At 44.4% G+C, this 16,610-nt stretch overlaps 1 protein-coding gene across 1 annotated transcript in view; it reads left to right on the forward strand.

The window, feature by feature from the left end:
- Positions 1-16,610, forward strand: part of TMC2 (transmembrane channel like 2) — a 98,114-nt gene that overhangs the window by 45,020 nt on the left and 36,484 nt on the right. The window contains exons 8-10 of the mRNA XM_066584678.1: positions 480-578; positions 1,259-1,401; positions 10,854-11,001. Of these exons, the coding sequence (XP_066440775.1) occupies positions 480-578; positions 1,259-1,401; positions 10,854-11,001 (390 nt within the window). The remainder of the gene's footprint in view (positions 1-479; positions 579-1,258; positions 1,402-10,853; positions 11,002-16,610) is intronic.

Consider the following 16,610-nt stretch of genomic DNA (forward strand, 5'->3'; position numbering starts at 1 on the left):
AAGGCTAGGGCTACACAGCGGTGTGTGTCATGAAAACGAAGATCGCAAAGTTCCATGTGACGTTACATCTAATGATTGTAAATGGGGTCAGATGGCAACTTGTGACCTAACAGTACTGTAACGTGACAGCTGAGGAAAATTACTGGATTCTATTCTCTGCATATTGTGCAAATTTTGCGTGTGCAAATATGTAGAAGGGTCCTAAATTTAGAAAGGCATTCGTTTTCAACCAAGAATAGGCCTAGCAATATAACATTACCGTTCATGAACCTACCAGAACATTTCCGTTATTTATAAACATTGTGATGTTTGCGATTTTTGTAGCATTTTATGTGAGTATTATAAATGCTTCCATGATGCCAGATAATCCGGAATATTTGCTTATCTGGAACGCAGCAATACCGGATGAAAATCATTTTACTAATCTAACTTCTTACATGACCTCAAGCTTTACTCCATGTTTCCTCTTCCCATATCAGATTTTAATGGGTTTACCATATGGCAGTTTACCACGTAAAACAGTGCCTAGAAGCGAAGAAAAAACCGCCATGGATTTCTCTGTCCTTTGGGACTTTGAGGTATAAAATACTGTAGAACATATTGGGAGGGGAGGAGGGTGGATTCATCATCCATGGAGTTGGTGATGCAACTTGTCTGGCAGTTCGCTGCCTTCTTCAGTCTAAAATGCAACAAATGTATCAAATGTTGCACAATGTTAATAAATTTATTGCATCTTGATATATGTCACTTTGTACACCACTCAGCTATAGCTGTCAGATTAAAAGCCGGGCAGCTGAGCGGAAACCAAACAGACCCCATTGGTTCGCCCAACACTTTTCACTGTGTCCTAAGACGGAGCCATTTGGCCATGGGGATTCCCCTTTCCTTTATCCCCGAATAAATGCGGCTGAATGTTCGGGTCTCGTTGTGTTTTACTTAATATTCATACATGTCAATAGAAAGAAATACAATACTGTGAATTCTAAGCCATGAAATGTAACATAACTGAAAATCAAAAAGGAAGATTAGTAGGATTAATAAATTAACTCTGTTAAATACAGAATATGTTGTTCAGGATTCTGCGGATCCCATAATAGTAACGAATGGACGTCATTAGGGTCCGTTCAGCAACGCTCGTGTCCTTCATAAGACAGATTAGTTCATCCAAGGCATTCCGCATTCCCATAAACGAGCCGTAAAACAGAAACTCCATAGTGGATGTGTACAAGCGCTAATCGATTCACATTCTATGTTACAGGGTTACGCCAAATATTCTGTTTTGTTCTACGGCTTCTACAATGACCAGCGCACCGTTGGGTGGCTGAAGTTCAGACTGCCACTTTCTTATTTCTTGGTTGGGGTTGGTGTCTTTGGATATAGCCTGATGGTGGTTATCAGAACGTAAGTAGCTCAATTTGACACATGAGGACAATTACTATATAATATATACAGTTGACCGTTTTTTATTATTTATTTACCGGAGGTGGAGTCTGCCAATCTTTCACAGCACCCGTAAGTACGGTAGCAACCACTACATACTAATTCCAGTGTTACCTAACTGAAGCTGTCAGCCTTAGAGGAGTGTCGAGGACTTACCTCAACCCGTTCCACCACTGATTCTTCCTGGCAGCTGCTCCCACAATGAGTCCATGGTGCTGGCAGAGATACTGAGCAGTGTATATGCAGAGTGCATTGCTGGTCAGCCACTATGTCTTGAAGTCACATAAGATGCAGTATACTAGCTAAGCGTGTGTGTAAGCACAGCACATTTGCGCTGTGACAATGAGCTTGTGCGTGTGTTTCTGTGCATAATACTGTCATTTTTGCACATGGGCATGGGACATCTAATATAAAAAAGCCTACATGCTTTTTCTTGCACCAGTCTTTGAGCACTTTGCTTCACCTTTGGAGGATGATCTTGGTGTCATTCGCTTCCTCAGATCCCCACCACTGGTGTAAAATCCTAAAATTTGAGGTGGGTACATTGAGTGTTTTGTGAGGCCATGTCAGAGTTCCCATGTTAAGTATAGCAGTGAGCTCCGTTATGGAGATTCAGGCGTTGCTAAGTGACGTTCATAGTCTCACAGCATCTCTGTCCTCACCATCGCGTGACTATGAATGTCCCTGCTGGCTGAAGCGTTGGTTAGAGAGAGAAGTATGAGAGAAAGAGAAGTGCCAAAAAGAGAGACAGAGAGAGAAACGTACTCACACATACACAAACTCATAGAGTAGTGGCATGCAGAGAGAGGGAGAGAGAAGTGGCATGAAGAGGGGAGGGAAGGAGAGAGAAGCGGCATGGAGAGAGAGAGAGAAGCAGCATGGAGAGAGAGGCGGAGAGAAGTGGCATAGAGGAGAAGGTAAAAGGGGAGAGAAGTGGCATGGAGAGAGAGGGAGAGAGAAGTGCATGGAGAGAGAGGAGGAGAGAAGCGGCATGGTGGAGAAGGAAAGGGGGAGAGAAGTGGCATGGAGAGAGAGGAAGAAGGAGAAGAGAGAAGTGCATGGAGAGAGAGGGAGAGAGAAGCGGCATAGGGAGAGTGATGCACCATATTTATATACTGCCAGGTGACAAATTAATAAATCCATCAAAATTAAAAGTTAGAGGACAGTGGAAAAGAAGAAAGGGGGTGGATCAAGTTTTTCCGTGATGAACATCTCCATTTCTACAAAAGAGAAGGGAGGTTATAGTATATCTAGCAGTAGAAGCCAACCCAAGAATCATCTCAACCTTTCAGGAGTATATATAATTTATAATGTATAATATATAATTTGTTCAGTGGATATTTTTTAAAAATGGTTGAAGTTGCGACCATCTTAGAGAAGCACAAGACTTCAGGGTATTTGCTCAGCTCCTCTGTTTCATTAAAAGCAGCATTTAAGACATGTTTCAGGGCTAGGGTGCCTCTTCCTCAGTATCTGCTGGGGATACACATCTGGAGCATCAGCAGCACTGCAATGTGTGACTCTTGTGCTTCTCTCCTCTGCACAAGAGTGGAGGTCCTTGGGCATGGAATTTCATTTCATAGGCTCCTCCTTGCCTTATCGGTACCATTTATTAGCAATCCCAACATGCTAATCCTTGTTCCAACTAAGTCATCTTCCCTATGTGAGGCCTCCTGCACATTTTGTGCGCATTTTTGCGTGAAGACATTCGGTCGCAGAAACGATATCCATCAAAACGTATTGATTTCAATGGGTTCCCTCACATTGCTCTATTTTCCACGTGCATTTACGTTAGGTGAGAAATATGCAACATGCTCTATTTTTGTGCAGAATTGCGCACCAAAGGCCCCAAAAGAATCTATAGAAGCATGAAAATTCGCACAAACTGTGAACAAACCTGCATGAGAAATCTGTCAGGGTGATATATAGTTTGCAGGTCCTTGCGATATCACTGCATTTTCTCTACCCCGAAAATAAGCCCTAGCTGCAGAAAAAAAACTAAAAAAATAATACATCACTTAAGAACCTAAGAAGCACTGTCATCTCCGGCGCAGGTCTCCTCTTCACCTCTGGCACTTGTCTTCAGTCTTCTGCCAGCCCTTTCCTGCCTGCAAGAAGGGTTGGCTGTGATTGGTTTATGAGCACCATGGCTCAGCCAATCAGACCCGTGGCTGTGATTGGTTCATCGAGAACAGGAGGAGTGTCGTGTCTCCTTAAAGGGGTTCTTTGATTGAAAAAGAAAAAATTCTATACTTACCTATTCCTCCCCCGTCAGTCTACTTACCAGATCTTCACCTCCCCCATCTTCTCTTGTCTCCTGCAGTCCAGGGGGGTCACTTCACCTGCAGCTGCCTGATTCTTCTTCTTCCTGTGAGATTACGTACATTGGTTGGCAGTCTTCTGCCTGCCAACCAATGTACGTTATGTCACAGCTCACAGGCCAGCAGAGGGAGTGCCTATCTTTTTCAGAGATTGCTCATGCAAGCTGCCTCTGAAAAATATTAGAATGCCTTCCTAGCCAGTGAACGCTACAGCACAGGGACGTGACCTTCACTGACCCGGCTGGAAGGAACGTGAGGAATGCAGCCTTCATAACAAGCTGGCTGGCGGACTGAGGTGAGGTGAGTTGGGACACTGCAGAAGCTCAGTCAGAGAAAGACGTGGTGAGGAGACTGAGGGGGAGGAGGAATAGGCTAGTATAGATTTTTGTTTATGATAAAACCCCTTTAAGGACAGCACCCAAAATGTGTGTGGAGACACCTAGCGGGTGAGTGGGTCAGGGGATGGTATAGTCTCTCCCCAAGGAGAGCACTCAAAAGGGATGTGGGGACACCCAGAAGTGTGCATGAGGTCTGAACCTCTAAGCATGGACACCTTTTTTTGCAATAGGATGACTCTCTACTCTTCTTGGCTTCTTCATTACTTGTCAGCAGCTGCATTAACAGCCATGATTGGCTATGATGTGATGTCTGTTGTTCTGATGGCAAAAAACCTCACTGCATGATGCACTATTTTTCCAGTTGAGTAGGATTGAATCCCAGCTTCCCATGCAGATTGCACATAACTTTATGGAGGATTTGTGTGGGTGTCTTTCCTACAGCTTTCAGTGATTAACTGCTATTTTGTTTTACATTTCTAAGTAGTGTCATCTACCAATTATCTGGCCGCGAACAAACAGACTATAATTAGAAAAGCAGCATTTTCTTCTCTAACATTATTCCCGAAAGGTCTTATTTATAGTGACACAAGAGCCGCCGTAAATGCCATCCAGATATGAATTATTTATATCCAGTCATAACGCTATTTGCTGGCTGCCATGTAATTGTTTTCTGTTATCCCAACTGATGAGCTTTTAGCTTAAGTGAAAGGGCAACTATGTTCTCAAATATCAGTAATGGCCAGCTATTACTTGTCGCTTTATTCAAATGTGCAGAGGACTCTGCTACATGATGTGTATGTATATGTACAGGAGGTGGACAAAAATATGGAAACACCATACGAAATGCATGGTATTTTAATCATTAGCACTATGCTGCCCTTTTGACCCATGCTCGGCTGTCAAACTTGTGTTTACTTCACCTCTTGCCCTGCTCTGATGGTTTCGGGAGCTAGCTGGTAACAGCAGCTGAGTGACTCAAACCCCTGACCAATGGAACCTAGTTGTGCGGGCAGATGTTCACATCTGCCTGTCAGCATCTGTGTTATATTACCTCCACTGAAAATCGGTCACTCATGTCTTATTGAAATGTGATTTATAATCCCATGTAACTAAAGGCATGCATTTCGTATGGTGTTTCCACCCCTGTATATGCAGCTAAATGAAATGATTAAGTTCAGTGCAAAGATTACATTCGTGAATTACTTTAACCCCTTAAGGACCAGCCTATTTTTGCCTTAATAACCAAGTGATTTTCATCATAACATTGCAGGAGACATAACTTGCTGACACAGCTGTATGAGGGCTTGTTTTCAGTGGGATGATTTGTATTTTTTATTGGCACCACTCTGGGGTGCATATTAATTTTTGGGGGGGAGATGGAAAAAATGTGCAGAAATTCTGCCAGTGTTTTTGGGTTTTGTTTTTACAGCGTTCACCAGATGGTAAAAATAACATGATAACTTTCTTATCTGGATCAGCGTGATTACTGCGCTAACAATTTCACAGAGATTTTTTTATTGTTTACTACTTTTGCACAATTAAAACCCATTTTTAAAAAAGAACAATTGAATATGTAAAAAGTGTGTGTTCCATTGGGGGCTACAGTATGTTATACTATTAATGCAAGCTGTACTTGGTGTAAGTTTTTTATTTTGGGATGACTTTGGAAGCAGGAGTAAAAAAAATATGAAAGGGGTTTCCCCACCACTTAAAATTGCTTCACAACCACTGTGTCCTTCCTTTGCTTACCAGGACATGTGACTGTTGCAGCCAATCGCTGGCTGCAGAAAATCACCGCCAAAACAAGGTGCAGGGTTTTCACTAGAATAATGGCCAAGCCACAATTTACCCATTGCCATTTACTATAGAGAAACAAACTTAAAGGGGTTGTCCCACGAAAGCAAGTGGGGTTATACACTTCTGTATGGCCATATTAATGCACTTTGTAATATACATCGTGCATTAAATATTGGCCATACAGAAGTTATACACTTACCCCCTCCGGTGCTGGCGTCCCCGTCTCCATGGCGACAATCAAACTTCTTCTCTGGTCGCACGAACAGTCGGGCTTGCACAGAGAGGAATCCTCTTCTGGATGGTCCGGGCTCACGAGCTGCGTCCTGGCTCCTCCCCCTTCTCAGTGTCATCACGTAGCTCCACCCCCGTCACATGGTGCAGATCAGCCAATGAGGTGGCTGGAATCGGCAGTGGAACGCAGACAGCAGAAGAACATCCACAGTGCACCATGGGAGAAGACCCGTGGTGCACTGTGGGAGAAGACCAGCGGCAGCCATCTTGGACAGAAGATTTTTTAAAGTTGCTGAACGGGGATTCAGGTAAGGGAATTTTTTTTTTAAATAACACATGTCAGCGGTTTTCCTTTACAGGTACTGGGGGACTGGGCAAAAAAATTTCATCTTTCGGTGCGGGACAACCCCTTTAAGGAAATTGGCATGCACAATCTTCGTAGTTATTTCAGATGGTTTACAACACGGATCAGTAGATGTGTATACATTTCAAAAGCATTTCATTCCATTTCTAAAATAAAAAAATCTTGTTATTTGTATAGCGCCAACTTATTCCGCAGCGCTTTCGGGTAATTTATTTACTACCCCCCACCAAGCTGGGTACTCATTTTACTGACCTCGGAAGGATGTATGGCTGAGTCAACCGTGAGCCGGCTACCTAGGACTGCGTCAGTAACAAGAGGGAATCTGCTACGTCTAGAAGAAAGCAGGTTTCATTACCATTACAGAAGGGGGTTCTTTACTGTAAGAGCAGTGAGACTGCGGAACTCTCTGCCTGAGGACATGGTGATGGCAAAATCTATAGAGGGGTTTAAGAGGGGACTAAATGTCTTTCTAGAGCGGAAGGATATTACAGGATATACACATTAGGTGACCAGCGGGTTGTTGATCCGGGTCATACAGTCAGGTAGGAACTATCAGAGGTTGATACAGGAATTAGTCTGACTGCCATTATGGAGTTGGAAATGAATTTTCCCCCCAAAAGGGCTAATTGGCTTCTGCCTCTTAGGGTTTTTGCCTTCCTCTGGATCAAAAAGGAGTTTGAGACAGGCTGAACTAGATGGACATTGTCTTCATTCAGCCTAACATACTATGTTACTATGTTACCAGACCCAAGTGGGGATTGAACCCGCAACCTTCAGGTCATGAGCGAGAGCTTAGGACTGCATTTCTGCTGTCTAAACACTCTGCGCCAATGTGTAAAAATGTAAGATATATTATTTCTAAGATGGATATGCAGCCTAATGCAAAAACAGAACAAACTTTTCAAACTTAGTGCAACACAAAGTTGATTTTGAGATTCCAGCCGAGGAAGTTTTTTGACTGGATCTAGTGAATCCTGTATTGAGCAGGGGTTTGGACCCGATGACCCTAGAGGTCCCTTCCAACCCTACCATTCTATGGATAAAAGACAATATCAAGAATATTAAGTTGGTACTTGGTATATATGTGTCAGGAAGAAATTATGGAGGATGAGAAATTGCTACACAGAGGCATGAAGAAGCCAGCAAGTACCTGGAACTAAAACATTTCATGCTTTCATACCTGGAACAAGGAAGGGCTTCTCAAAGGGCTTAAGAGTGAAGAGCTATGGAGACAACCAGTGAAGTTCGTATTTCATATGAATCATTGTCTTTGAAAGACTTGTATGTATAATGGATGTGAGTGCAACATCACAGGGGATTTTGATCAGTTTTCTACACCCAAACATATTAAGCATTCCGAGACAACAAGTTATCACTAAGGTTGATGCATATACTGCAACTGGGCGAACCTACATGCTAACTGCTACACCCAAACCACACCAGAAGCCCTGCTGAGAAGATGCTGATTTGTAACTGTTCTTCAAAATTGTATATAGCATTATAATGCTAAGGTTATTTCATTGAATGTGGTGTATATGTCCCCTTTTTTTTCACTCATGTTATCAAAGCCATCCCAAAAGAAAATTTGCACCAAGGAGAGATTGTGTTTACCTGTATTAAATACTTTATTTCCCAGAAAATTGAGCATACATTTTTTTAGATATTCCAGTTACGTCACATGACCTAGAACTAGATATTTTATTATATTATAGTTTAGTATGGAATGTGTGCTCCCTTAATGTCAAAGCACGCCCAAGATGAAAGTTCTATCATAATTAGAAGCAAAGTTCTGATTTTATTTCTTTCGTTGAACCTGTAAACATAAGTTTCACACATTTTTTTTGGTCTGCAACCCTGCTGTATGAATACCGTGTATGACTGAAGGCTACAATTTTACATATGGGAGTCACTTTATGCCCACTACAGTCCTACAAAATGTCATGAATATCTGAGATGATTGGGAACTGTGATGATCTGGCATGAAATGACCCCATTGAACAACCTTTCTATTTTTGCAGCATGAAGCTATTTTAAAGTGAATAAGAATGGCTGTTTTACTTAAAAAGCATAGAGCTCTGTAGACAATTATCCAGTGATTTATTCTGTCAGCAAGGATAGATGCAGGAGGCATCTCAGGGCTTCTAAAGGGAGAGATGCAGGAGGCATCTCAGGGCTTCTCAAAGGAGAGCTGCAGGAAGCATCTCAGGGCTCCTCAAAGGAGAGATGCAGGAGGCATCTCAGGGCTCCTCAAAGGAGAGATGCAGGAGGCATCTCAGAGCTTTTCAAAGGAGAGATGCGGGAGGCATCTCACGGCTTCTCAAAGGAGAGATGCGGGAGGCATCTCAGGGCTTCTCAAAGGAGAGATGCATGAGGCATCTCAGGGCTTCTCAAAGGAGAGCTGCAGGAGGCATCTCAGGGCGTCTCAAAGGAGAGATCCAGGAGGCAGCTCAGGGCTTCTCAAAGAAGAGATGCAGGAGGCATCTCAGGGTTTCTCAAAGGAGAGATGCAGGAGGCATCTCAGGGCTTCTCAAAGGAGAGATGCAGGAGGCATCTCAGGGCTTTTCAAAGTTCTGTCATTACTTGAGATCTACAGGCTTCTTATCACCCTGCTGGCCAGTGCACAGCTGATGTCGTGGAGGTGCTGTTAGTGCTAATCTGAGATACACTTGAAGATCCAACCAGTCATTGTGAGTATTGTAGTCAAACCATGCATTTGATAGGCTGAATCGTCCACCCAATCGCATGGGCTGCACATTCTAAGTTAAATATGCATTCAAGTTACAGCCAGGAGAGGTCATTGCGATTGAAATATATCCTTCTCTTCCGTGCATTACAAGTTGGGGGACCAGTGTATAACGTTAGCATCATTTTTGAAAACGCACCAGCATGATTGCTTTTTTACAACCTATGTTTAAGGAACATCTTTATTGATCAATTATGCCTAAGAATTAGTTTCTGTTACTTTTATGCCTCCAACATATTCTGTGGTGACTTGGTTCAACATCTAAGTAATTTAACCCAGGTACTCGTACTTCAATAAACGTTTCTGTATACTTTTTTGTGTGGGTAAAATCTAGACAGGAAATCCATACAAGAATCGGCCCCTGGTTGTTGACGTTGTGTACCTAGAGTACATTTTGCTAAAAGCTCAGCTTTGTTTTGCAATTCTAATTGATGTGTTGCCTACTAATTTATTGCAGCACAGAACGTCTTTCCCTACAGCTTTCATTAACTGATTTTCTCATTTCTAAGTAGACGAAAAAGCAAAACCTGAACCTCAAAGTCGGTAAAAGCAGCAAATCTATTGTCGGTCAACCCCTCCAATTGTTTCGTTTGTCTATGAATATTTTAATAGAATTGAATATTAGAGCGCCGGGCGGACGTGAATTATTTGTTTACAAGTAAAAGTATGCGGCAAATCTAATCGCTGTCAGTATGACTGCAACCATTGTAAATGCAGCTAGAAATAACAGCATAAGATGTAAGACTCCAGAAATATTCATACTCCAAGCCTTTTAGCAAGTAAACCGTTCTTTGTTTTGTGCAATCTTTACTTTGTGGTTTAATTCAATTAAAATGTATTTATTAATTTTACTTATTAATAGAATAAACAAGAAACACTGAAAAAAGTATTCACAGGGGAAAAATACATGAGGAATTTCTATGATATTCTAGCTGCCTGTAGGAGCTTTTTACAGAGTGCTAGAAAGAGTCCCTAGTGAACTCAATGATAAATGAAGCTAGTGGTGGCTGCAGATGGATGAACCGTTCCAAGGGCCAGTCTTTGATTTTTTCTATGCAATCCTATAATAGTGCAAATCGAAAAAGGATTTCTCCATCAGGAAGCTGGAGAAATCTTTTTGGGATTAGTGCTTTGGGATATATTACCTGTTCATCCATTCAACATCTTTCGGCATGCATCAAGCGATTCATTGATTCCATCACATCGTACTACGAAGGCGGTGAGTTGATTGCATATTGTGTGTTTCTTTAATATTATCTTCAAATGGCTACTATTAGAGATGAGCGAGTATACTTGCTAAGGCACATTACTCAAGCGAGTAGTGCCTTAGCCGAGTATCCTCCCGCTCGTCTCTAAAGATTCGGGGGCCGGCGCGGGTGACGGGTGAGTTGTGGCGGAGAGTGGGGGGGAGCGGGTGGGAGAGAGGGAGATCTCCCCTCCGTTTCTCCCCGCTCTCCCCCGCCGCTCCCCGCCCACCGCCAGCCCCCGAATCTTTAAAAAACAAGCGGGGAGATACTCAGCTAAGGCACTACTCGATCGAGTAATGTGCCTTAGCGAGTATACTCGCTCATCTCTAGCTACTATAGTTACTTATGATACTTTGATTCTTTGTCTTATAGGATGGCGAGTAATGCCAATGAGAGCACCAGTGACGGAGATGATGGGAATTATAATTTCAGTTTTAAAATGTTCACTAGCTGGGATTACTTAATAGGAAACCCCGAGACGGCAGATAACAAGTTTGCATCCATAACTACCAGCTTTAAGGTAGGAACAAAAGCCGATTGATCTTCATGCTTAAGGGCACTATTACTTAGCATCAATTCAGAACTTCATTTATTATTCTTCTGTAATGTAAATGAATCCAATAATTCATATTTTAAATCAATTTTTATTGCCAGGTTTCCCATTTTTAGTAGAAATCTTCATGTGAACAGGAAAGGCAGCTGTTAGGAATGAGAACACCTCAAAGTAGTATCTAACAGTAAGGGACATGTTAAATAAAACAAGTGTATGTTCTGTGAGCTGCTGCAAAAGTTTAATATACCATGGGTACAGTACCAGTCAAAAGTTTGGACACAGCTTTCCATTCCATGGTTTTTCCTCTCTTTAGTTTATACATAGTAGATTCATATGAAACATAAAAACTATGAAGGAGCACTTATGGAATTAAGTCATAAATAACATTTTTTTTTTTTTTTAACTTTGTTTTATTTGTCAGAATACAAAGATCACGGTACAGAGCACAATTGTTTAGAAGAGAGCATCATATAAGACAATGAGTATTTATATGCGAGTAATATAGATGCATACAAATACACCTAGAGCTGGTCTGTACCTGTATAAACTGGACAATAAAGGCATTGCTTTTTTAGTTTTGCTTGGTTTCATGTTGAACAGTTGAATAACAATAAGGGGGGAGGGAGTGTCGGAGAGCCCGCGCCGGGCAGCCGCTCAACGCCTGGTGGAGAGGTGAGGAGTACATCAGAAATGCGAATGGAATGTAGAGAGGAATGAGAGAGATGAGAGAGAGGGAAGATATAGATATAGATATAGAGGGGGGAGGAGGAGGAGGAGGAGGAGGGCAGGAGCCCGGATAAGGATCTGGTATACTTCAAGGGGAAGGCCATCTGGGCCCGGGGATTTGTTGAGTGCCATTTCTTGGATGGTTTGTTGGATTTCTTCTAGGGAGATTGGGGCTTCCAGAAGCGCTATTTGATCGGCATTGAGTGTTGGGAATACCAAATCTTGAAGGTAGCTGAGGCTGTCTGTAGTGGATTTGTTAGTAGAGGAGCTGTAGAGATTGGCATAAAATTCTCTAAATCGCTCTGTGATGGAATGTGCGTCGGTAAGCGTCTCGCCTTGTAGATTTTTCATTTTAAGGATGGTGCTGGCCTGGCCCTCCCGCCTGATGAGATTAGCCAATAGGTGGCTAGATTGATTCCCCAGTTCGAAGTAATATTGTTTGGTGAAAAATAATTTACGTTTGGTTTTTTCGTGGATTTGAATTCTATGTAGGCGGGACATGCCAAGCCATGCTACCTTGTTGGAGTCCGTAGCGTCAGATATATATAGTTTTTCCGCTTCCACAGCCTGGGCCTCGATGTCGCGATCGGACTGGCATGTAGATTTTTTAATGTGAGTGATGGCAGATTTAAGACAGCCTCTGAGGTAAGCTTTGAGGGTATCCCATTTCAGGACATAGTGGGTGTTGTTGTTGTGGACGTCCAGAAAGGTTGATATGTGGGCGGGTGTTTGGTCGCCGGTATCGATAAGTTTGAGCCAGAATGGATGTATTTTCCAGGTGGGGATGATCTTGTATTGGGGGAATTCTAAGGATAATAGTATCGGGCAGTGGTCCAAAATGCCTCGCGGGCAGTGTGTTATGTTGGAGAGGTAAATTGCCAGAGATGGGGAGCCGAATATATAATCAATTCTGGATAGGGTGTTGTGACCCAGGGAGTGACAGGTGTATTCATGGGTAGTGGGGTGATTGATGCGCCAGAGATCCACCCAACCCACACTGTCAGTTAGCTGTTGCAGGGGGGATTTAGCTGTGGTAGGGGTTGTGGAAGATGTATGGAACCTGTCTATATTCGAGTCCATTACTTGGTTAAAGTCCCCCATGCAGATGACATTTGCCAGGGGGTATTGGTGGGCGAATGCTATGGCCGCTTGTAAAGGATATACATTGTTATGGGGCGGGTTATATATACATAAGATGGTATAGGGCTTAGAATCTATTTCCGCATATACGAAAATAAATCTCCCTTCGGGGTCTCTACGGGCGCTAATCGGGTTCCATCTTACTGTTTTGTGGATGAGGAGTGATACCCCCTGGAAAAGGAGGTGTGAAAGGAGTGGCTTATCCATTCGACCCAGGGTTTTTTGAGGAATTCGGCTCTTTCTGTAGTGCGATGAGTTTCCTGCAAACATACAATGTGAGGGTTAAATTGTTTGATGTACGAGAAAACAGCTTTGCGCTTGGCGGCGGTGCCCAGGCCTCTCACATCCCAACTGAAGCATGTTAGCGGCATTTAAGTAGTATAGAATGGTAAGTCATAAATGGGGCGTTTAAGAGCGACGACATTTTGCGTATGATAGTAAGGTAATGGCACCAGCGCAGACTCTCCGGAAGTTTAACAAAAACTGAACTATAATCACACAGATAGTTAACATGTGATATTCCGTTTAACTGTTGTGTCAAGAAAAGAAAACTTTAAGCTACGCTCTATCAAGAGAGTAACGGTTGTTACAAGTGGGGGAAATTCCTATGGCCTTAAGGGAAGTAGTGGCACCGACTGAGCCTAATAGGTTTTGCGTCTTATTTATTATGTGTTGAGGTCCCGATATGGGAGTTATTAAGTATTAATTGTGCATTGTTCCCAGTAGGCCAGGGGAATTATAGGAGGCAAGATTGTAAATAAGATTTAGAATATAGCTGCAACATATTTAAGATCAAGCATCCGCGGGCGGTATGGGATGCATACGGAGCCATTCCATGGCTTCGGTTGGAGACTGCATGAAAAGGACTTTTCCGTCCACTACGATGCGCAGGCAGGCAGGGTAAGCCATGGAGTAAGGGATGTTTCTGTCCTTGAATTTTTTCTTGACCTCTATAAAAGGTGGCTCTCTGCTTCTGTAAATCCTCGGGGGAAAAAAAAAAAAAAATCAGGAAATATGGAGATCACCGAATTGTTGTATTTGAGTGGGCCTTTAAGCCTGGCTTGACGCAGAGCGACGTCACAGTCTCTGCAGTTTAGAATCCTTGCCAGGAAGGGATGCAGGGGGGCCCCTGGAGGCGGGGGTTTGGTTGGGACAGATGGGCTCTCTCCACGGTAAAGGAGGCTGAGAACATGTGGTTCCCCAATATAGATTTTAGCCAGTTCTCGGTGAATACCTCCGGTTGGGAGCCCTCATTCTGGCAAACCAATTATCCGTAGGTTGTTACGGCCGAGGCGATTTTCTAAGTCGTCCATCTTGGACTGGCAGAATTCTGATTGTTTAGTAGCTTTTTGTATTGCTGCCGGGAGTGGCCTCAGGGAGTCTTCAATATTAGAAACGCGGTCTTCCATCTCGCTCATCCTGCCTCGCATATTTTGTAAATCCTGCCTCAGCAGGGAAACGCCCGCTTTGATTTTGTCTATTTTGCCCGTGAGGGAGGATTTGCAGATATTGATAGCTTCAAGAAGTTGTTGCATAGTGGGTTCTGGAGTCTGCCCAGGGTCTGTCTCGCTCTCCCTCGCCTGGGTGGTTCGCGATGGGCGTGGTGTATGTTCAGGCGTATCTGTCCGGGAGAATTCTTTGAGTTTTTTGGCTGCAGTGCTGCCCTTGGCTCGGGTACTCATGTTGAACAGATGTTGAGCGGGGAGGTTAATGGAGGCTGTAGGAGTGTTGCTCCGCGATGATATTGAGAGAGAATGTATGGGGCGGGAGAGAAACCCTGCTCGTGATGTTATGGAGAACTGGGTGGCCTGAGACACCTGGTGGTGTTAGCTGGTTGCGGTCAGCAGTTGGGGATGTGGGTTGTGGGCCATAGAGCTCTGTGTAGGGGCATGGATTACAGTCCGGTCAGTCTGGCAGGAGGTGGTGGTTCAAGGAGACACAAAGACTAAGCCCCTGAGGCTGGGTGGGGGTCCTGTGGTGACTCCAGGGTGATAGCCCTCGGGCCTCAGGCAGGTAGGTGCCTTAACGGGTCGGTTGCTCCCGCTGCCCTCTTTTGCGCAGTCGGGGGTCCTGCCAGGGGCTTTATCAGGTGGATGCTCCCAGTGCGCTGGGTGACCCCCTCCTCCAGTATCGCCCAGGGGACGTCGACCCACCAGGGTTTACTCACTGTTTGTGGCCTCCTGGAGCAGGGGTTCAGCAGTAGATGGAGTTCGCCGCAGGTCGTGTGTGCCGGCGAGCAGACTGGCACAGTGCAGCAAGGTGGCAGCCCAGGTCGGCGTGCCGCTAGTCTGATGTAAAGTCCTGTCTGGCGGGAGAAGGCGGACAGCCCGCAGTCTGATCGGGGCCTGCAGGGAGAAAGTTCGCCAGGGGCTCCGTCAGCAGGTCGTGACAGGAGGAATCCGGCGGCGGGACGGCAAGTCCCCGGCACGTCTGCTGATGTGTCCCGTCGGGTTCAGGGGGATGGCCCTTGTCTGGGTCTGCGTGGATCCTCGCTGATCGCGGGGTGACCGTCGGATCACGGCTGGGAGTACTGGCAGGGCGTTGGCGGGCGATCACTCCCGCGCTCCGTCCCAAGGTCCACGCCGTCCGGTGAGGTCTCGGAGGCGCCGCTGTCTCTGTTCTGCAGCTGCAGCAGGGTGTGTGGGTCCTGTCGGTGCCTCGGGGAGGTGAGTGGAGCGAGATGGGCCAGGATTTTGGCAGGATTTTAGAGGATCCCCTGCGGAGCTTTACTTAGGTGCGACCGTCCATCTTGGTCGCAGGCCCCGCCCCCCAAAATAAAAAATTGTTAAGCAAACCAAAATATATTTTTGATTTTTTACATTAGCTCCATTTTGCTTTAACACTTTTGGCATCTACTCAATCAGCTTCATGAGGTCGTCCCCTGGAATGGTTTTCAGTTAACAGGTATGTCTTGTCAAGAGTTCATTTAGGGAATTTCTTGCCTTCTTAATGTGTTCGAGTTCATCAGTTGTGTTGTGTAGAGGTTGGGTTGGAGCACAATCCCATACCGTGTTCAGTCTTATTCAATTTGTTTTCTAATCCACATTATGGCAAGAATCAATCAACTAAGTAAATAGTAACAACAGTCCATCATTATTTGAAGACATGAAGGTTAGTCAGTATGAAAAATGTCAAGAACTTTGAAGGTATCCTTAACCGCTTCTGCTACAGGATGAACATTTACATCCTGGAGCGCCGGGGTATATATGCAGAGAGGTCGCGGGGCGACCTCTCTGCATACAGCGCGGGCATCACCTGTTTAGTACAGCTGACACCTGCGGGCAATAGCTACACCGACCGTTCGTCTGATCGAGGCTATTAACCCTTTAAATGCCGCTGTCAATTTTGACAGTGGCATTTAAATCCCCACAATGTTCGGGGGTCCCATATGGCCCCCCCTCGCAGTGAGATCGGGGGAGCCATGCAGATGTCATGGCTGCCGGGGGCCTTCTGAAAGGCCCCAGGGCTGCCTTGAGAGACTGCTTATCAAACCATCCCCATAGGGTGGCTTGATAGGCTGCCTATCAAATTGCAGTATGACGTAATGCTGTAGCATTACGTCATACTGCAGGAGTGATCAAAGCATCGCATATTGTAGTCCCCCAGGGGGACTTAAAAGTAAGGTAAAAAAAAGATCAATAAAGTTTTTTTAATTGTAAAAAAAAAAAGTAATACAAGTTTAAATCACCCCCCTTTGCCATATCTGTAAT

The sequence above is a fragment of the Eleutherodactylus coqui genome, chromosome 12 (assembly GCF_035609145.1).
Source record: "Eleutherodactylus coqui strain aEleCoq1 chromosome 12, aEleCoq1.hap1, whole genome shotgun sequence".
Taxonomy (NCBI): Eukaryota; Metazoa; Chordata; class Amphibia; order Anura; family Eleutherodactylidae; genus Eleutherodactylus; species Eleutherodactylus coqui.